The sequence below is a fragment of the Labrus mixtus genome, chromosome 21, assembly GCF_963584025.1.
Source record: "Labrus mixtus chromosome 21, fLabMix1.1, whole genome shotgun sequence".
NCBI lineage: Eukaryota > Metazoa > Chordata > Actinopteri > Labriformes > Labridae > Labrus > Labrus mixtus.
In genome coordinates, this window is record NC_083632.1 from 12299750 (window position 1) to 12321119 (window position 21370).

Genomic DNA, 21370 nt, shown 5'->3' on the forward strand with positions numbered 1-21370 from the left:
GCCAGCGTGACAACTTCCTTGGCAACAAGAAGCTTGCTGGTTCGGGTCATTAATGTTTAGCACAAAGACTGTAGCATGTTTATGTCAAAATATCCATGGCTGATTTTTACTAATAGCTATTTTAGTTTTGTTTATCATATCGTTCACGGGTCACCCTGTTGATGAATAGTTATTTTGGATCGACGAGATGAATTCCCGCCTGTGCTTTTCGGTTCAGATATTGATCTTGTGTGGACGTTTGGCTCAGGCAGCCACAGACCCAGGGGTCACTTCAGCCGTGACCCCCAGCATCACAAATGGGGAACCTTTCAGCTCAGTGACCCCTCCTCCCTCTGGCGGTACAGAAGAGTCCACTAGTGTGGGCACCAGTGAGCCGGTCGGTGTGAACTCCACTCTGGACTCCAATGTAACCACGACACAGACCTTATCTGAGGCTTCCACTGTGGTGACTGAAACCCCCTCTGCACCAACCATCCAGCCTGTGGGGGCTTCAAATGGTAACAAACACCTGACGTTTATAATTCATCATCTTATTGTTTCTACCCTGAATCTCAAGGTTGTAATAGTCTTCCTTTTCTGTATTGGCCGCTGCTGTTGCTTGCTAAACATAAAAAAACTACTAATTGATTAGATCTTGATTCTAAATATTGTTTAAAGTCAGATGCACGGAAAGCATATTCATTTAATCTAATGTGAATAGATCTTCTTTTTTTTTTTAAATTATTCTTAAAAGTTTTCCAAACCTGTAAATTTATGTATACAGTTTCAACTTGATATCTTTTACCACGTCTTGCCAGATATAATTTTATTTTGAATGAAACAATCCCACACATTTTTAAATGTGTTTTTCACCTGTTGTGTATGTAAAATAAACTAAATGAAAACACAAATATTTTAAATAATGTTAAAATTATTTTTTTTTATTTACAAACTTGTTCGTTTGTGTTTTTCTTCAACCCTTGAAGCCCATAACGTTCTGAAATATAATACGATACCTAAGTTGGTCCTCACTATCTTGTGTTTTATGTTTCCCAGGTTGTCTCTGTGACTTTACTCCTGATTTCTGCGACGTTGGCTGCTGTTGTGACACCGTTGATTGCGATGTTGCAAACTTGAGTACTGTCTTCACTGGATGCCCACAGAAAGCCATGTAAGTCTATAAAGTGAAATCAACTGAAACACTCGTTCTGCCTTTAAATGTCTACTAAATCTGTCATTTTACAGATCAGGAGTCTGCATTGAGAAATGGCTGATGTTCAAGGCTAACGTGGATTCATCTCTTGTAACTGTGACTGACTCCTTGTTTTGCGTACGACCTGAAGGTGAGAAACCATTCATTCAAAACATGATATAATTTATCTTTGTTAAAAAACCTCAGTGATATCTCCTCATCACCATATAGCCAATGAACAGCATATATGTATCTGTTTCTAATGCTCTTTATAATCTATATTTTTCAACCCCCTCCATGCAGATAATGCACCTCCCTCCCTCCCAGCTCTGCCTCAGTATCCAGCTTTAGGGGACTCGTACCATTTCTCATCACCAGCGTCTGCGAGCAGCACCTTCAGCAGAGATTTCTACAGAGTAAACAGACGTGCCGTTTTTATGCATATATCATAACCAAAACTTTGAGACTTTAGCTTTCTAGGCAGAACTGAGACTGAATAACAAAGTGTGTTTTTAATAGATGAAATGCAAAATAAAACCTTTCATGTTTTTTAGGCTGATGATGTCATCCAGACATATTTCACCAACTCTTCAGTGAGGAGTCTTCTTCTTCAGCCATCTCCGGGGGCTGCTGCAGATTTTTGTGTCAGTCGCAATCCTGCAAGTATGTAAACATTCTGCTACAAGCACGTTTTTAGTCAGGACATCCACATGATACAAAGAGCAGTTTTACTTTAAGTTACTTCAAAATAATGTTTTTCCAGGTGAACTGTTGTCATGCATAATGATTTGGAACAGTCCCTGGATTACTATCAGTAATGCTGTCCATCCAGTAGGAACTGAATAAGCTCAGACTGAAACTTCAAGCATTTCATTTTGTGTATTTGTGCTGTTTTTATGAAACACATTTGGTCCATGTAAAATGTATAATGTCCGTAAAGCATAATTGTATCTGTTCTTTTTACAGAGTTCCTGAGGTCTGTGTCTCTGTCTTGTACCCGCATGTTGTCTCCTCAGTCGTGCACCACAGACCCAGCTCTTAGCGCTCGCTCCTACTTCTCCGACTTGAGTTTGATCAAGGTCAGCAAGGCCACCTGCCAAAAAACCTTAAAAGAGACACTTTTTTATGTTTCAACAATTACTGGTGTAAATAGGCTAACATGAATATTTTCATCACAGATTCCAATTGTTGGGACGCCACAAGTGTCTGACTTACTGGTAGGTTACACGTCATATACATGCAACCTAAAGGCTGACAGAAACACTTTCAATTTGCACTTCATCTGCGAAAGTTGAACAATAGTTAAGTTGTAAAATCAGCTTTCATGGCTTGCATTTATCCTGCATGTCATAAGAAAGAGTTCTAATACAAGTACAAGGCTTCAATAAACTATCTGTAAAATAATAACAATCATAAGGGAGCATTGTAGGTGTTGCCGGATCACAAAAATGACCTGTTTTAATGTTTATTTTTGAAAGTATTACAACTATTTTAAAGCAGCGTTCACATTTTTTTTTATTGCAAAGTAAACATCCGTATAAATTCTTGTTGAAGGTCCCAGTTACTCCGCTGTCTGACTGGCCTGCACCAAGTGAGCAAAACAATTCCTGTATCAATGTGGTGAAAAAGGTGAGTAGACGTAAACATTGTGATTTTGTTTCCTAAATTAAAAATAGGTTCAGACTCATATCTTCATCTCCTGCCCCTCCTGTAGGTGGAGTTTGTCGTCAGATACACAGGACGAGGGGAGCTCACGTATGCAACAGTGAATGTAACCTTGGTTGATGTGGATCCAAATCTTCTTCTGCTGCAGACACACTCTGTGCAGTTCCAGGTAGCCAGTATAAACCAGAGTCTTCATCACTAATTGATCAGTGATTTCAAAACCCAACATTATTGCAATTTTTCTCTTCCAGCTTGACACACCCAGTCCCACTACAGGGGCACCGCTCTCTGCAGTTGGACTTCCCACTGGATCTCCTCTCATTGGTCGCTTTGAAGACGAAGTAAAGCCTGTATCCTTGAACACAGCAGATGAATGGTGTCTTCAGCCTGATATGTGTCAATCATTCACCACGGTTCCTTGACAGTAGGTTAGCTGACAACAATGGGGGTGTCACAGGGTGGGGAGTGTTCCTCTGACCTGAACCGACGAGCACCCATCCTCTTTACACACAACGCCATCACCGGCTGCACATTTAGGTTCACTGCTTTGCTCCCTCTCTGCAATCTCTAATTGAACTCGTGTTGGGAGTTTTATCATCTTTCATGTGTAACTTCTTCTCTCTTTGTGCTCAGCAGGTCCCTGGCTCGTGACTGCTCAGAGCTGCAGTCCCACATTTATGGGATCCTGCAGGGACTTGCTACTCCTGATCTGATCACCATGAACTTCGGGTCCCAACCAGACTGGGCGAGGGTCATCACCCAGCAGTGTCCCGTCAGCCTGCAGGTACAGCTCAATCTGAAATGTAACCTTGGGAACAGTGTCCTTATACAGTTAGTGCTGTATAGGCAGTTACTAAACACTAGTGCTTTGATGCTGTAACTGTTTGTCCCTCACAGAGACCGTATAAAAGAAAAGCATGAAGCAGCTGCATTCTTTCTATTTCCGCAACTTAACTGGTTCCAAACTGAGTTTGAATGAAATCAGATGAAATCTCTTCTCAGTTGATTTATTAGCCCTTAACATATTCCTAATAGTTCATGCTTCTATTGTTAGTTTGAAGTCTTCAAAGAAGCATGATTTTCATTCAGTATTTTGTTGTCATATTTCAAGTCAAATGAACAAATAAAGCAGGGTTTGATTCACAACCAGGACGGCTTCTCTATCAGTGTGGAGATGCAACAATAGGTATCCAACATGTGCTCAAGATATGTTCACTCCTGGCTCTAGAACAAGACTGCCAAAGGAAAAATGTCAAACTTGAGGCTTCAAGAGAAGGATGACGTGATGGTGGCCACGTCTTCTTCTTCTATACAGTCTTTGGTTCCTCTTGTTTACTTTTTTTTTTCCCTCTCTTTAGGAAACATGTGAGACGGGCTGTGTCCTCCCAAACTCTCTTTCTATCCGAGTGCTTTGGGCTCGCCAGGGTCTCTTACACCTACCGCAGAACTACATCCTGGGGGCCAAGTACCTTTTCAAGTGTCAAAATATTAAGGTACACGCTCCAGTCTCTAACTGTAAGGCCAGCCTGAAATAAATCTCACTTTCTTTGCGGCGTGTTTAACCGTTGTTAAAATGTCCACTTCCCTCCTCCCTCTGTTTTGTTTCAGTGTCCTCTGTCGTCTCCTATCGCTCTAACCACTGAGGTGACATTTGTAGACACCACAGTTTACCCAGAACCCCCCATGGGCTGGCCTCTACCTAACTGGAAGTTTCCATTCGGTTTCTTCACCAGAGGCTCTGCTGAGCTGGACGGACACTTTGTCACTGACAGCAGTGACACTGTGAGGGTCACATGGAGTTTAATGCTGTTCACAGTAGTGTCACTGAAAGTATTCTTCTCCAGGTAGCGTGATCGCTAACAGAGCAGCAGGTGGGAAAGTCCTGAGGAAATATTTGTATGTGGAAGAATTTGTAAAAGGTCATTTTATGATGTTGAAATTTTTATTTTTATAACACTAAAATGGCAAAAAACCTTTATTTATTCTTGTGGACACTTTTAGAAATAAATACATTTTTTACAAAAACATTTCTCGCTCATTGTCTCACTGAGGTAAAGATGCATTTCTCTCAAGCTGCTCCTCCTCCTCTCTCTCCTCCCTTTGGTCAGGTTTGTTTGTGTGTGACCGTCTATTCTTCTGTTTTGTGTGCCGGACGTAGTTGAGGAGATTCACGATCGTAGCTGGAGTTATACCTTGCAAACGGGTCGCCGCACCCAGCTGCAAGATAAAGCAGTCACATTAATGATTAATGGCATATTCCTTTTTTTTTTTTTCGTCTTCAAAAACATAAAAGCAGAGCAAAAAAAAAAAGATTATTCTTGCAAACTCACGGTGCTAGGACGAACTCTGTGTAAAATCTCACGAGCTTCTTGAGAGAGTGAAACTGGCAGAGTGAAATAGTCCAAGTCCTGAGGGAGGGCCATGTTCTCCTCCTTCTGAATTCTCTTAATCTCTTTCTTCTGGAGGTCACAGTAAGGTCGGTATACAGCTAAAATACAGGAGGGGAAAAAAATCCATCCCTTCAGTACATTTTTGTAGCTTAAGAGAAATAAGTACAGGTGTTCATTGCTACAGCTCCTGAAAAACAAAATCACTTCTCACCCTCTATTTTGAGTCTTTGTGAGAACTCCATGTAAGGTGAAAGGCACTCTGGGGCGGCCGATGCCAACATTTCAAAGGTAATGTCCTTGTACTGCAGCAGTTCTAGACCACTGAAAGGAGAAGCCACGCAATGACTGTCAGGACCCAACAAATCCACCACAGATGTACCGCTCACTAGCTCTCAGTGGAACACTCACCTCAGCGTGGTGCTTTTGCTCTCGCTGATACAGATCTGGGGGAACATTTTTTTCCACTTGTGAGATGACATAGCGAGAGCCTGCAGGGCTGACAGAGCGTCCTGCAGAGTGTTTCTCACTCTCACAGCCTCTTTGTAGCGCGAAGAGGACACACATCCCGCCTCCTCAAACCCTGGCAAGAGGAAGAAACAACAACTTGTACGTTCCATTCACAAAACTTGAGGTCGTCTTACACCCTGACAATTATCTGGAAATCAAAGAAATAAATGGCTTCATGGTATACTGTATGGGATGTTAGGATGCAAGTGATGTAGCTTTATAGTTCACATTAATCAAGGAGATTTAGCAAACATAATGCATATTATTATAAGAACACATTTTGATATTTTAAGGAAAACATATTGTTTTTAAAAACGCACACGTTCAGATGAATTTACTTCCAGACATGGTCGCTACCTTTCAGAGTGAGGCGGAGGTCGGCGTTGTCCGGCCTCAGAGAAGTTCGAAACTCCGCCCGGCTGGTGAACATGCGGTACGGCTCAGTGACTCCCTGACTCAGCAGATCATCAATGAGGACTCCAATATAACTCTCTGTCCGGGACAACGACAATGTAGGCACGGAGAGAGCCTGACGAGCAGCGTTCACCCCGGCCCACACACCCTGCAAGGTCGGGATCACAAGTTTTCCCCAGGTTTCATTGATTTTGTTTGTCTTAACCGACAATGACTTTTTTTTTTTTTTACAGTGAAGAAGCAGTTACCTGTGCAGCCGCCTCCTCGTATCCTGTCGTTCCATTGATCTGACCGGCCAGAAAAAGACCTTGGGTGCTTTTCACCTGCAGGGCCGGGCTCAGCTGGGTAGGGCACACAAAGTCGTACTGCACGCCATACCCTGGGTAAAATAAAGATCCAGGCACAAATTCACCATCATACCCACTTTACTTTGACATCAACAAGAGTCTTTTTGATGTAACTGAGTGTTAAACAGGGTTCAGGCAGCATACCCGGTGTGTGGATCTCAGCTCTGTGCAAGGGGGGGATCTCTCTGAGGAGGCGGAGCTGTATATCAGGGGGCATCGTCATGGAGAGACCCTGAGGGTATAAAAGATCTGAGGTCAAGCCCTCAGGCTCCAACCACACCTGGTGCGCTCGGCCCGGGAAGCGAATCACTCGGGACTCGATGGAGGGGCAGTATCTGTGAGAGAGACGAAGGAATATCATGTGAGTTTCAGAGCAGACTTAGAACAATTTCAGTTGCGTGTGCGTGTGCGTGTGCGTGTGCGTGTGTGTGTGTGTGTGTGTGTGTGTGTGTGTGTGTGTACCTGGGGCCCTTGGTGTCTTGCTGTATGTGACAGTTGAGATGAAAACTGTCCCTCACCACTCTCTCTACTCCAGGTGTTGTATAGGTCAGGTAACAAGGCAGCTGCTCCTCAGGCTTCAGAAGGTTTTAGATTAAAACAAAAAAAAAAAGACTTTCATTTATTTAAAAAAAGATGGATTCAAAGGATAAAATATATTTTTTTATTTATTTTATTTTATCTAATGAAACTCTTAAGCTCTTTTGCTCAATCGTGACTATCTTTAGACTTGATATGTTTTTTACATTACTTAAGCAAAAAAAAAAGATCACATGTAAGAAATAACATTTAATAGACTGAAGAATATATTTTCACCAAAAACCATGACATCATGCGCACAAGCGGATGAAGTATGTGAAGAAGTTCTACGCATGACCTTCACCTTGCAGTGTGTGTGTGTGTTAAGGAAGCTGAACGGAATGGGTTGAGAGTCAGGTGGGTGAATGGTAGCCAAAGAAAGATCCACTGAATCCTTCACAATCCTGGGAGGGGTCCCAGTCCTCAGCCGGCCAACCCTCAGCCCGAGTGTCTCCTTTAGTGTGTGTGACAGCCCTGAAGGAGCGTCTCCTATCCGCCCCCCCGGGGACTTGGTTTGGCCCATGAAGAGGGAGCCCGACAAGAAAGTTCCGGTTGTAAGAACCACAGAGGTGGCTGAAATTGGGTGGCTGCCATTTGCTGAAAAGACGTATATAAAAAAAAAAAAAAGGTGTTAGAAACTGCATTTGTAAAAACTGATTTGCTTTTCAACACATTTAGAGATGGATTTTAAATGTATAAATAACTACACATGCTCTACACCAACCTGTCAGATATTTAAATTTAAGTTAGGACAAATGAATGAATCATGACAACAACCGCACAGCTGTGTGGAGGTTCTCCCTACCCAAACGTATCCCGGTAACTCTGTGCTGTCCCGGCTCCTCTGGGTCTGGTTCTGATACCAGCAGCTCCTCCACTGAGCCCTCCACCACCATCAGTCTTGGAGTAGACAGCAGCTCTGCCTGAATAAGAGATAGCAGGGACACTCATAGTTCATGATAATAGTTCCCCTTCAGTAGTTTGATTTCAATAGCAAACACAGAGATTTACACGAGTATGAGTTACCTGAATAAATTCTCTGTAAAGCTGGCGGTCCAGCTGAGCCCTCGGGCCCCATACAGCAGGGCCTTTACTACGATTAAGGATGGAGAAATGGATGCCAGCCCAGTCCCCTGCCCGTCCACACAAACCATCCAGTGCGTCTACCTCTTTCACCAGCTGACCCTTCCCAACTCCCCCAAGAGACGGATTACAGGACAGGGCACCTGGGGGGGGATGTGAAGGGGAAAAAGCTAAGGAAATTGGACTGAAGAGTAAAATATGTATTTTTTTATAAACAGTAAAAGGACCCCGTCCTCTCACCGATGGTGTGTATTTTCTGTGTGACCAGAAGTGTCTCAGCTCCGGTTCTGGCGGCTGCTGCCGCTGCTTCCGTCCCTGCATGTCCCCCACCCACAACAATGACATCATACTGCTGTCTTGCAAGGTGACTGGCATGTCTGGAAACCAGAACCAGGACTCTTTTGAGTGGGGAGATCTTCTTTGTTAACATGTGGGATGCACACCTGTGGAATGTATGACGTATGGTTAGACATTAGACAGATGTTTTCATTGGAGCAGAACAGAAACTGGATCCATGAGAGACACTAAGTCAGATTAGAAACTTTAGTCTGTGACTCTTCTGTTTTGACTGTTTCTTTTTTTTAACTTAACAATAATAAACATGCATTTAGATAATATCTATGTTTCTGATTGTCTTTATAGCCTATTTAAAAGTTATCTGATTTATTCATATTATATGAAAGGATGTGTTTAGGGGATTAAACGTTAAACTGTTAAAATCCACTGAAGCTTGCATGTTGATTACAAAAACCAGCTGATCAGCGACATTAGTAAATGATGTGTTTCTTTGTTTTGTGTTTTAATAGAGCAGCTCTTCTGAAACAGCAAACTGCTCATTGCTGTGTTTACGAATTCTATTACAGGTTGGTTGAACAAAGTCCTACACATCTAAAGACCACGGGATCCCTTAGAAGTCATAACATTAGTGAAGCTATGTCTCCACTTAACTTTGAATAGTTCTAGAATAAGATGAAGAACACAATTCACTGGAACATTTATCTTTGTACATAATGTGGAAGTCTATTACAGCAATCACATCACATCAAGTGTTACATGTACTTACAATTTCGACAAAGGGGGTCTTGATTTCAACGTTGCCAAAGGAGGAGAGTGGGGATTCAATGAAAGATTATCAATACCCCTGGTAACATTACAAAACTCATGCTATGTAGCACAAACGCTCTTTAAGGAGGCTGCCATGTTGTCTGCAGCTCTTGGCCGTAATAACTGTTGTATAGGCGCATTGAGAAGGTTGTTACTGTAGGTTCAGCTCTGCGGTTCTAATAAACTGGGAGGAAAAAAATAATAAAGTAAGAGACAGTAATAAATGTGAAAGGGTTAGGGTTAAGGTGCAGGCAAAATAAATAATCACAAAGTTTGTAAACACAGCAGTGTTGATTGTTTTTAAGTTTACTGCCACGTGTACAGTTCAGACATCCCATTCTTCTTGTTGTATCAGATATAAGTCTGAATCAATCAAATAATTGGCTTCAATGTGTGTATTATCAATCCACGTACGCGGGCTCACTAGTAGGTCAAAAGCGCACGCGCACGTCCACGCCCCCTCCCCCCCCTTCCAGCCCGTTTCAGCCGCGCGCGGATTGAGTCAAGTGAACCTACCGAGAGGTGGTGTTGACCGACCGCAGCAGGTTTTCACTGAGAAACCTGAACAATCTTAACTTCCTACGGCGACTGACAGCAACGCTACGACCTTATATATTTTTACCGGAAGGGTCAGCGGTGCCGGAGTTGAGGCGAAACCGACCGAGAGGAAAGTAAAACCCCCGAGAAGAAGTGAGCTTCAGGATCAAAGCTAATGCTAACCCTGCGAGCTATTGCTTAATAATTATACGGAAACTCGTGTCGTTTAATTAATAATTTGCTTTGATATTAACATTGTGGTCATACAGTAGATAGTTGGGGGATCTTTTTTTAATTTATATGACACATTGCTTCATGTATAAGTAGGTGTTCTGCCTCCACATTTTAGGCCACAAGCGACCGGTATTCCATTAGCAAGATTAGCTACAGTAGCCGGTTTTACTGAGGTTACACCGGCTCTCTTCAGGACAGGTGATTCTGCAAAAAGATAGTTTCGCTTTTCAAAATAGACATCAGTGTTTGTAAGTGAGCGCACGCTTGGTACTGTCTAAGCCTTGTGCTTCACAATGCTGAAACAACAGCAGCAACCCGGCTCAGGCGGGAGAAAAGCGTCAAACGGAACCTCGGGCCCCGGTGGTATGTCTTCCCCAGTCAGCGGCATCAACAGCGGCAGCAGGACACCGGCTGGGAGGTGAGTTGGTGCCGGATGTTGTGTCAGGACAGTCTGGGGATCGTCCTGTGGCTCAGAGGCCTACCGGTTAAAGCGCTTGGGTGGGTGTGTCTCTGTAATAAGAGCTTGAGTTCGGGGGCCAATGAGATCAGCGCATCTCTGATTGACAGTTAGTACAGGCCAATCAGAATCCTCAAATTTAGACGGAGACCAATACGCGAGGTGAGCTCATGTTCGTTTCCAGCGAGGGGTAGCACATTAGCATACAAGAGAAACCAAAGTTTTTCTGGCCTGTAAGTGAAAGAAAAAGGACGATGATGTCTGACAACACGACACATTAACATCAACCCGTCTTTAAGATTTAAGGTGCCGAATACAGAACCGTCATAATTCACATTGTAAGTAAAACTGAATCTACATGTTAGAGACGAGCGTCTGTTTACAGAACTACTGTCCACAGCTTCCCATCACTCTTTGGTTTTTTTTACCGTGTTAATCATTTGCGGTAGAACCATCCCATGTGTGAAGGTGAATCTATTTACTATCCAGTTTAATCTTACTAATTTTGTTGAATAAAATAATATGCAATTATTGCTCCAAACCACGCTCCCGTTTTTCTTTAAAAATTTCGGCGTGACTTGAATGCGTTTCATTTGTTTTGGAAGATATGGATACAAAATCTGTAATATTGTATGGGTTAGTAAAAAAAAAACTGAATATCTCATCGGCCTTCATTAACATTGTAGACAACAACACTACAAATGACTTTTAATGCTTGGATTTTTAGCCTGAAAGGTGCAGGTGGATGCCTGGCGTTGTCAAATGTGAAATGTGAAAATACACATAAGTGTATTGAATTGGTGATTTAAAGACCAAGTATACTTTATTCAAGCTTCATATCATATTCAAGTGCTCCATATTAGTAATGCTGAATGTAACCCTGCAAGTCCTTGACAGGTTTTGAAAACAAGTTAGGCTCCTTTTTGTTTTTTACATTTAACATGTTTTAACTGTGCTGTTTTTTTTAGGAACCGACCCTCTGCAAAGCCATCTTTCCAGTCCACTTCTGTAAGTATCCTGATCTGGCAAAGTCAGACAGCAAACAAAAATGTAACATTGTTAATATCTAATGGGAAACACTCAAGTCAAACACTTTTTGACTACAATTTAAGATTTGAAAACAACGAGGGGAAATCAGCATTTTGTATTTCTCAAGTGATCATAATTTTAAGTCATATATTTTTCTCAGCTGGTTAACATTTATGGCAAAGGTCAGCCTTCAGCTGCAATTGCATTTGACACAATGACCCTAAAGAAAAATTTAAATACAACCTCAAATGAGGGTCTAATATGGTTTATACTTTTTTTTTTCGGGAGAGGGCATCATTGACTTTTCTTAAAATTATGCCCACTTTTATGCGGTGATTAATAATGATTACAAAAGCCTTTGGTAGATTTAATATTGAATCCCAACCCATGTTAGATACACCTATTTGATGCTTATTATGTCATGTTTTAGTGATACTTAAAATAAAACCTTCTCCATTCTGCAGGGGTTTGATGGTGTGTACAATAATGCCAGAATGCTACATTTCCTCACAGCAGTCGTGGTGAGTCCTTTGCTTTGTTATCAATTTTCTTCAAATATCTGTGTGACTATTCACAAAAGAAAATACTCAATGCGCCCATTTTTACATTTATGATAATAGTTTGAGGTAAAATGTAATCTGCCTACTGTGGATTTACCCTAACTCATATTCAAAAAGATTTTGTTTGACAAGTTTTTTTTATTTTTTTTTATCTTGTTCAGGGTTCCACCTGTGACATAAGAGTGAAGAACGGCAGTGTATTTGAAGGCATATTCAAGACTCTCAGTTCCCGGGTAAGAAGCTCGTGTTGAGCATGCAGTTCCCCCTGCCAAATTAATGAAACACTTCAACTAATCCATTGGTAATCTGTGTATACTAGACTTGTATTGTGGAAAAAATATCCATTTTCTTCTGTTGTTTAATTTAGTGCGAGTTGGCTGTAGACGCTGTACATAAACGCAGCGACGAGGAGGTCTCATCATCAGCTCCACCACGAAGGGAGGACATCACCGACACAATGATCTTCAGCCCTTCAGACCTGGTGACTATGATCTGCAAAGATGTTGATCTGAACTTCGCCACCAGAGGTACAAACAACACAAAAGGCAAGCAATTCGCAGACCTGCTATCTTTGGTTGCTGAGAGGTATAGTTCAACCCGGAAAAGACTAAGTGGCTGTTGTTTTGTTTAGAAGATATCATTGGACTGTGGTCATGCTTGATTTATAATAAATAATGGCAAAGTTCCTGGTGCAAGCATTGAAATATATGTGTATAAAGCTTGAATGGTTTGAACTGTTTCTGTAGCTTGTGGGGAAAGAAGAGAAAATACTTTTTGAATTCTTATATCTTAATTTTTGTAATATTGTTGAAAGAAAGCAAATGATAACAGTGCTCTGTCATTTTGGAGTTTGTATTCAAACCAAATGCAATCTTGCTAAAGGGAACAAGAATTGTTTCATTGTTTTGTTGTCTTTGATTTTAGACACCTTCACAGACACGGCCATCAGCTCCACCCGCGTCAATGGAGAACACAAGGAGAAAGTCCTGCAGAGATGGGAGGGAGGAGACAGCAATGGGGAGAGCTACGATCTAGAAAATGATGCAGTGAGTTGCTCTGTGCCTTTAATTCAAAGAGAACACAAGCCATGTTAGGATATTAAAGTGTTTGATCCCAAAGGCTTAGATATGCAACATTTATAATACAAACTCTGTACACACAGCCTCTTAGTGGGTTGATTTTTCTTTCCTCAATCTTGTGAAATAAATTGACCAATAATCTGATTTATTATGTAATCTGACAAATGAAAAGTTATCAGTTTTTTTCTAGCATGTGGCAATAATTAAGCATTACTGTAATTTTTTGATTATTTTCCCCACAATGATTCTCTTTTCTTTGTTTTGTCTTTAGTCCAATGGCTGGGACGCCAATGAGATGTTCCGTTACAACGAAGTGAAATACGGAGTCACATCAACATATGATTCCAGCCTCTCCATGTATACGTAAGTTTCCAAATGGAATCATTCCCTCCACGATTTGCTAATAGATAATATCTCCAATAAGATCTTAAAAAAAGAAAGAAAGTGTTCGTATTTTTGCTCACTTCCAAAAACGAATCCCAGTTCTGTTTTTAGATTTTGGTAAGACACCAGGAAAAAGATGGTGGATGTCTCTTAAATTTTATTACACCACTGAATGTGTGAATTCTGAATTCTGGTCAGTATGACTTTCCACAGTTTCTTAAGAGCAGGCTGCTGCTGTGAATTACAGACTGTTGCTGTGGGCGCAATAGTATAGGAGATATTCAACTATTTCAAATGAATAAAACCACAATTAAATTAGTATTTTCTCCTGCACCATGCCGGGCTTTACTTCTGCAACATTACTCACTTGCTGCACATTATCCCTTAAAGAATGGTGTCAAACAAGCAACCGACAGAAACGGAGTGTAACTTGTGCAGCAGCAGCGAGACTTGAGCCTTTGTTTGGAGATTCCTTCTCATGACATCTTTAGTGTAATTAGAGTGAGAATTTGTTTACATTGTCATGGTTTGTAAAATTACAGATGTGTCTAATATGTTACAATGTTGTCAGACGATCTTGCCAGTTATAACAATCCAAACGTAAGAGGAGAAGGGCATACATTCAATTAAATAACTCTTTACTTGAAACTGGAGGGAGTTGAAACCTTCAAATCTGCCATTATTCCATTTTAACTGGAGTTCATTTTTTTTTAAATTGTTTGTACCACCTTTAACCTGTACCCAGCGGGTTTCAAGGATTTTAACCTCTTTTTTTAATTGTTATTTTTCCTCCTTTTGTCTAGTGTTCCGCTGGAGAGGGGTAACTCTGACAACTATCGGCAGAGGGAGGCCCGTGCTGCTCGCCTGGCCAGTGAAATTGAGTCCAGCCCCCAGTATCGCCACCGCGTCGGTCTGGAAAACGATGATTGCAAAACGGAGGAGGACAAGTACAGTGCTGTGGTGAGGGACGGTGGTGATCGTGAGAGGGGACGGGAGAGCCCACGTGACCGAGAGCGAGAAAGGGGCCGAGACAGCCCCGGAGCCAGCACCAGGTGCGTGGGGGGGAGTTCTCTTTCGTCTGTTATTGATGGGAGTGTTGATGAAAGAAAAGAAAAATCACAGCTGTTAAATAAATATCATTACCGCTTGTTTAGTTATATCATAGTGTCTCTGTTAGCCATGATGGTAAAAATTCAAGGATTAGAATTGGAGACTAAAAACTCTTTGACAACTGAGACAAACTCTTGAAGCCTTCTTGACATTTTTGTTATTTTGATGTTAAGGTCAACGTGTATTCATGACTTCAGAGTCAGAAGTTAACAGATGTGTCACATTTTTAGTGGCTGCCATGAAACTTTCAATCATATCACACAATTAGTTCAAGTAGTCAAGCTCCATCTGCTGAGGAAGATTATATGATATGATAAAATGCCCCCCTAAATCTTTGTGTTCCCCCTGTGTGAGATGTACTATTCGTCCTCTTTCAGGGAGGGGAAGTACATTCCATTACCTCAACGCCAGAGAGAGATGAACCGCGAGCGAGCTGAGAGAGGTCCTGGTGGGCCTCCACCACACAACCGCCTGAGCGGAGGTTATCGCTCCAACCCTCCATCCTCCTCTTCCCCCAGACCCCCTCTACCCTCTGCCACTGGGCCCCAGCCTGGTGCCTCCTCCTCAGAGAGAAGCAGCCCTCTGTCTGGCCGCGGCGGGCCCTTCCCTCCACACCACCCCCAGGGGAGCCCCAGCCCAGGTCCAGGCTCTGGCCCCTCGAGCCAAGCCGCGCCTGCTTCTGCTGCCCCATCCTCAACTAGCCCCCCTGCCTCCCACGGACACACGGTCCCTCATTCCCAGTCACTCCCACACTCGCTGACGGATGCAGGCAGGCCTGTAAATGGAGGTAAATGTGTGAACATAAGTCAAAAATGTTTTAAAAGCATTAGTGCATTTTTCACATTGAAATGTCCTTTTTCTGTTGTTGCTTTCAGTCTCTACCAGAACGTCTCCTAAAGCCCAAAGACCTCCACAGTCCAGCAGAACAGTTCGCACTTCCAACTCACATTCTCAGTCAACATGTAAGTTCATTCACCTGTAGTGTCTTCTCTATCATCAATTGGTTTTGTCTGAAACTTCACCTTAATTATCCCGTGTCCTGTCCTTTCAGCTACGCGCTCTCCTAAATCAGGTTCTCTCCAGGACACGCCTTATTTGGACACATCGTCCGTCTCCCTGCCTCCCCAGAAGACGTCTGGCCCCGCCCCTCTTTTCCCTGTAGATGGTACTGTCTCACATTTCACCTCCTCGTTTTGTTTTCATTGTTTAGAGTTTGAAATCAAAGTCAAAAGCATTATTTTCTGAAACGAAGTGAACTTAATTCTTCACTTCAGAGCAATTAGCAACAAGAGCTGAAGGTGAAATGAAATGAAGCGTTTAAACTCATTACTTTGTCTTGTCTTCACAGTGAATGAGATCCTCGGTGCAGCTGCAAAAGAACGCTCAGCCGAGAGCCCCAGCAGCACAGAGGAAGGAAAGGGTGGTAAAGGTGTGTACTTAAAATTAAATCCAAAAGTCTTAATTTGGAGACTTAAATCAGACAATATAGAACTAGAACTTGTGTCTCGTTTCATGCTCTGATGGTTTCGACAGCACGTTAAACCATGCACTAAATTTGCAGTTTTCACATTTTCATTAACCTTTGTTTCCTCTCTTCTCCGCCAGCTCCCTCAGTTCAGCAAAGGTCGCAGATTGAGGAGCTGCGGAAATTTGGCAAGGAATTCAGGGTAAGAGTTCAGTTTGCTTTCTGTGAGGCGTGAAATGAGAAAATCTGCGAACAATCAGGAGAGAGTGACCTGAGACATCACTGATGTTAGGTGACTTCTTTATCCACTTGACAACCTCCAACCTGGAGATTATTTTTTACATCATCCTGTTTAAATTGATCTGAAATGAAAGCGGAAACACTCTTCATCTTTTTTGGGTGCGGAAAGCAAAGACATTGATCTTTTTTATGTCATCACTTTGGCTGTAACTTGATGACATCATTGTGTACAGTAACATTTTAAAAGAGACAAGTGCAGCAAGTTATTTCAATAGTTTCATAATTATTGTGTATTGATCAACCTCATCCTTAATCTAAGATTGTACAGATACTAGGGATGTTGAGTATTTGGAGATAGTTTAAGAAATGACATCAAAATAAGAAAAGTACCAGTTTGTAATCTAAAATTAATCTTTTAAGTTATCAGAGTGTAAAGAGTCGATATATTTATCAGGACAGTTTGCTTCTCGGTGTGAAGGGAGTTCTAAAGAAGTGATTTAAGTATCTATGATGCTGAATGCAGTGTGAGACTATTTACTCTCGGGCCATTTTCTGTCACACTAGTGGAACAGATTTCAGATATGTCTATTTTAACCTGACATTTAATCTGGTACAAAAATACAAAGTTTACTTTTGCAGTAAAATCTCCAGATCAGAAGCTAAATAAAAAGGAAAAAGAACTTAAATTAGTTTTAAAATGATCCGTCTCTTTTTGTCATCACCTCCTCTCTCCCATCAATCATAATCTTTCTTTTGATGTTTTTCAGCTCCAAGCAAGCGGAGGCAGCTCCAGCTCTCCGAGCTCCCCGGCAGCAGCGACCCCTCCCGCCATCAGCGAGGTCGCCCAAACAGCTGCTGCCGAATCCTCGCCGTCAGACACTCACCCTGCTTCAGAGCCCAAACCTCAGCCTTCGGCTCCCAGTCCTTCCCAGCTCCAACCGCAGCCCTCACCTGCCCCCGCTGATGACTCCGCCAAGGACACCACAGCTACACCCAACACCACAGCAGCCGTTTCAGACAGGCATTCACTAGCCACCCCGCAGCCTGCAAGGACCCCGGGAAGTGACGATGCCAGATCTGACACAACAGAGAGGACAGAGGGCATGCCAGAGTGAGTTTCAAAAAGGACTTAAGACTCCTCAAAGAGCAATGTGTCATTAAGCTTGTTTGTGTTACTACTTATTTTTTCAACACTGTTTTTTACTCTCTTAGACAAGTGAAGAAATCCACATTAAACCCCAACGCGAAAGAGTTCAACCCCATCAAAGCTCCGATGCCGATGGTAAGCCGATTTATCTGTGCTAAAGATACTTCAGTCATTTCATATGTAGGTGAATTTAGATCTATTACTTCATATTGTTTCTAAGATTTTTGTTCTATGGTGTAAAATGAGCAATATACACCTCTTGTTGCTCAGGCAAAGCCCAACACTGCACCCACCCCACCTCGACCCACTCCTCCAAGCCCGGTGGTCCTTCAGCACCCAGGCGGTCAGGGACCCCTCTACAACACCCCCTACCTCTCTTATGTATCACAGATCCACTCTGTGCAGGTAATTAAAACGTTGCCATGAATCATACTCCAACCTAGAAATGTTATGTTATTAAATATGTTGTATACTTTTAAAACATGAAAGTCGTCCAGAAACAAGCGTAGCAGCTGGAATTAGCAGAGTTTAACTCGGACTGTTACAGAACAAATCACGTTTTTAATATTTTTTTGTGACTAAAATTAACTTTCATTTTTGATCATTAGTAAAATAGTCAGGTTAATCTTTTTTCCACTAAAACCACATGAACCTGTTGATTGTAAGACAGTTTGAAAATGAAGGAGTCTCCTTTTAATATAAAAACACAAAAACTGTAAATATAGAAACTTGAGAAGCAAAGATATGTTTGTCATTTTGTTTATAGTATACAGTATTTGAAACTATTAAATGTTGATCAAAGTAAATGGATTTTTTTGTGAATGACACTTTGTTTAGTTCAGTTTTTCTTTGTGCTGACATCGCTTCTTGGTCTTTTGTTTTTCAGCAACCACCAATGTACCAGTACACCATGTCTACTGTCAGCCAGGGGAAATACCCCCGGACCAAAGGTAAATCATTTTTTTCTCTCTTGTGTGGTTCTCATAATTTTGTAACAAATAGCTTCTAAAAGTAAAAATGCTTTCAACTCGTGTGAAGTATAAATAGTGCTCTCACTATAGTCTTTGTTTCATCAGTTTGCCTCTCATCCTATGTGTCACCAGATTGCTGAAACTTATGACACCACAGTGCTCACACATGCTTAATAAGATAGAATTTAAAACGGTCTTGATCCGCAAGTGCTTCTGTATGTTCAAAATGTTTCCTGTTGTCTTCATGATTCTCCTCCATCACCAGGACCAGTCGTGGGTCAGCGCTCTGACCACGGTTCGTCAGCGCCCCCCATGATGCAGGCGGCGGCATCAGCAGCCGGGGCTCCTTTGGTAGCGTCCCCCTACGCTCAGTCCTACCTCCAGTACAACCCACAGCAGTACGGCCAGCAGCAGGTCATCCAGGCCATGGCACCGTACCCTGGACAGGTAGGACCCTCTTAGCTCTTTTTATAAATCAGTTCAGAAAGCTTTTTATTCAACAGAGGATAAAAGAAACGAACACAAAATAAGAAAGTTTTCATGTCTCCCTCTCTAGCCGATGTACTCCATGCTGCAGGGTGGAGCTAGGATGATAGGTCAAGGCGGAGGTCCCCATCCACAAGCCATGGGACCCCCAGGAGGCCCTCAGTTCCCTTCACAGGGAGACGGACCTCAGGGACCACAGCAGGGCATCTATGGTGAGTTGAAGCCCGCAGTAATGGATTTCAGACACAAAATGTATTTATGCAACTCTTAAATACATTTCAGATCATACGGGTGCATTACATTATTTGTTGTTTGCTACATGGTCTTCAGACGGACGGATTAAGACTTTGAAATGTTGACTTTATATCTGTTGCTTGTTCCTTAAGAGTCTAACAATACACTGACAGTTAAACAATGACATAAAGCATTATCTTGACACTAAATTGTCTCTCTTCGTGAAGCTCCTCAGTCCTTCTCCCACCACTCGGGTGCAGTGCATCAGCCTCAGCCTTCCAGTACCCCCACAGGCAACCAGCCCCCTCCCCAGCACGCTGCACCTAGCCCTGGACAGGTAAGATACCAAGGCACTTTTTTATTCCAAGTCAGAGACGGCATCTTTCAGTCTTTGATGTTGTTGGTCTTGGCAAGGAAATTGTATACATATATTACTTAACATGTACTTCAGTGATGTCAATAGTCACCACTGGAGTTACCCTCTGCTTGGATTTGTAACTGGTATTGCACAGGGTCAGAACAGTTTTACAGAACCATTGTTGTGATAAACTTGGAAATGTGGCTTTTATAAGTCCTGGAGGAGAGCAGAACACGTCACTACCTTTGGGAAAGCAGTGCTTATTTATCTTGTCATCTGAAGGATTCACTTGTGGGCAAGGATCAAGCCTCAATGACATATGTGCTGGATTAATTTATTATCTGATTCCTCTTTTTTCAGAATGCCCAGTCAGGCCCACAGCCCCAGTCCTTGTACCACTCAGGTCCCCTGTCAGCACCCACCCCACCTAACATGCCACCAGGCCACACGTCTCCACAGGGCTCCTACCCCATCCAGGGCTACAGCATCCACAGCCACCAGGGCATCCCTCAATCGTATCCCCTGGGACAGCTAGCACAGGTATGCATCCATGGCTTTATGATTACCGTACTCTTCGGTTTTTAGCTTAATTAAAAAATATATTGGCGTGAAAATGTTTAGGGCTACCCGGAAAAATCTAATCATCTGTTGGGAAGACCAGCTGTCTGTACAAGTTCTGGAATTGATTTGTTTTTGTTAGCTTTAGCATTTTACCCAAACAATGCAGGAGTAACTGTTTGGCCTTGCACACCGGGTAAAAAGTGTTTGGAAGATTTCAACTCAATCCAAACTTGTTGTTTTAAACTCCAGGCCCATGTACAAGGAGCCATGTCGGGTCCCCACCACTCTGGGAGCCACGGTCAGCCCCAGTTAGTGATGTTGCAGCCGCCCCCTCAGCAGGGCCCTGGTTCAGTGCCCCAACACCCTCAGCACGGACCTCAGCAAGGAGCACACCAACACTTTTACATAGGACATCCACAAGGTAGGAAATGTGGTGCCAAATAAAACCCTGCCATTGTCCTGTCACATGAAAGTGGTTTCCATTCTCTCTGAAGTTATAAGGCGTGGTTTTGTTTTCATAGTTTTTGTTGTTTTGTTTTCCACCCACAGCAATGCAGGTACAGACACACCCTGCCTCGTTCCATCAGCCTGGAAACTAAACCCCACCTGCCCCCTCCCCTCCTTTCATCCCAAATTGTTCCCAGGAATGAGCCCTGACATCCTTGCTGCCTTCTGGAGGTGAGGCCCACACTGAACCCTACTCAGAACAAAAAAGAAAGTGACACTATCGTGCACAGGAGGGAAGAGGACAAAACGTCTCACAGCACCTTATACTCCTGTTGTAACGCTCTTCATTCGGTGGTGTTGGCCCTAGAGGAGGACGAGGAGAACCTTTTTAATGCAAATGATGAAGACGCCAGAGGACAGCAGCAGAGTGCGAGCCCTGCCACTGTCATTCTGCTCCTCTTTCCACTTCATTCCTGTTTCAGAGACATGAGGCACCTTACTGGGCGGATCAGTTCGAGAGGGATAAAAAAAAACACAGAAGACACTGAATCTTTGAGTGTTTTTGCCTTTTGAGGTTTCATAAGTACCATGACACAAGTGGGAAATAGAGACTGAAAGCAGGGATTGAGGAGGAGGGGATTTTAGAAAACAGTTTCTCTTTTTTTTTTTTTTTACTCAATCCAGTAGTTAATATCACCCCTGTTTGCCCTTCTTCTCTCCTGTAGGAAAATATAATTAATAAAAAATGGACAAGACAAAAAAAAATATTAAAACAACAATGACCAAAAAATAAAGTTTTCAACTCAACTACAAA

The 21370-nt window shown here is 42.5% G+C and overlaps 3 protein-coding genes across 5 annotated transcripts; 2 read left to right on the forward strand and 1 right to left on the reverse strand.

The window, feature by feature from the left end:
* The first annotated feature begins 8 nt into the window (after positions 1 to 8).
* LOC132955476 (tectonic-3-like) lies at positions 9 to 4686 on the forward strand. The gene is made up of 14 exons (XM_061028325.1): positions 9 to 497; positions 1036 to 1150; positions 1225 to 1322; positions 1475 to 1587; positions 1726 to 1834; positions 2138 to 2250; positions 2350 to 2388; positions 2726 to 2800; positions 2886 to 3005; positions 3088 to 3186; positions 3270 to 3373; positions 3473 to 3620; positions 4195 to 4329; positions 4445 to 4686. The coding sequence occupies exons 1-14, from the start codon at positions 188 to 190 to the stop codon at positions 4682 to 4684; spliced, it is 1818 nt and encodes a 605-aa protein (XP_060884308.1). The 5' UTR covers positions 9 to 187; the 3' UTR covers positions 4685 to 4686.
* A 166-nt stretch (positions 4687 to 4852) lies between these two features.
* On the reverse strand, positions 4853 to 9393 carry mto1 (mitochondrial tRNA translation optimization 1). Its single transcript, XM_061028324.1, has 13 exons — positions 9217 to 9393; positions 8394 to 8596; positions 8097 to 8296; positions 7876 to 7993; positions 7375 to 7667; positions 6957 to 7069; positions 6639 to 6829; positions 6396 to 6526; positions 6091 to 6295; positions 5635 to 5806; positions 5438 to 5547; positions 5167 to 5324; positions 4853 to 5053 (listed from the first exon to the last, which is right to left on the reverse strand). The coding sequence occupies exons 2-13, from the start codon at positions 8581 to 8583 to the stop codon at positions 4880 to 4882; spliced, it is 2055 nt and encodes a 684-aa protein (XP_060884307.1). The 5' UTR covers positions 8584 to 8596; positions 9217 to 9393; the 3' UTR covers positions 4853 to 4879.
* Positions 9394 to 9742: 349 nt separating this feature from the next.
* On the forward strand, positions 9743 to 21370 carry LOC132955018 (ataxin-2-like protein). 3 transcript variants are annotated; one of them, XM_061027622.1, is made up of 23 exons: positions 9743 to 10446; positions 11454 to 11493; positions 11979 to 12035; positions 12236 to 12307; positions 12442 to 12619; positions 12999 to 13120; positions 13425 to 13516; positions 14341 to 14589; positions 15025 to 15434; positions 15523 to 15609; positions 15699 to 15812; positions 15996 to 16076; positions 16253 to 16314; positions 17120 to 17463; positions 17565 to 17634; positions 17770 to 17904; positions 18386 to 18449; positions 18736 to 18917; positions 19027 to 19168; positions 19418 to 19527; positions 19909 to 20088; positions 20359 to 20530; positions 20659 to 21370. In XM_061027622.1, the coding sequence occupies exons 1-23, from the start codon at positions 10322 to 10324 to the stop codon at positions 20706 to 20708; spliced, it is 3138 nt and encodes a 1045-aa protein (XP_060883605.1). In that variant the 5' UTR covers positions 9743 to 10321; the 3' UTR covers positions 20709 to 21370. The 3 variants fall into 3 exon arrangements, with proteins under 3 accessions (XP_060883605.1, XP_060883606.1, XP_060883607.1); XM_061027623.1 differs by having other exon boundaries at positions 20754 to 21370; XM_061027624.1 differs by having other exon boundaries at positions 12442 to 12601.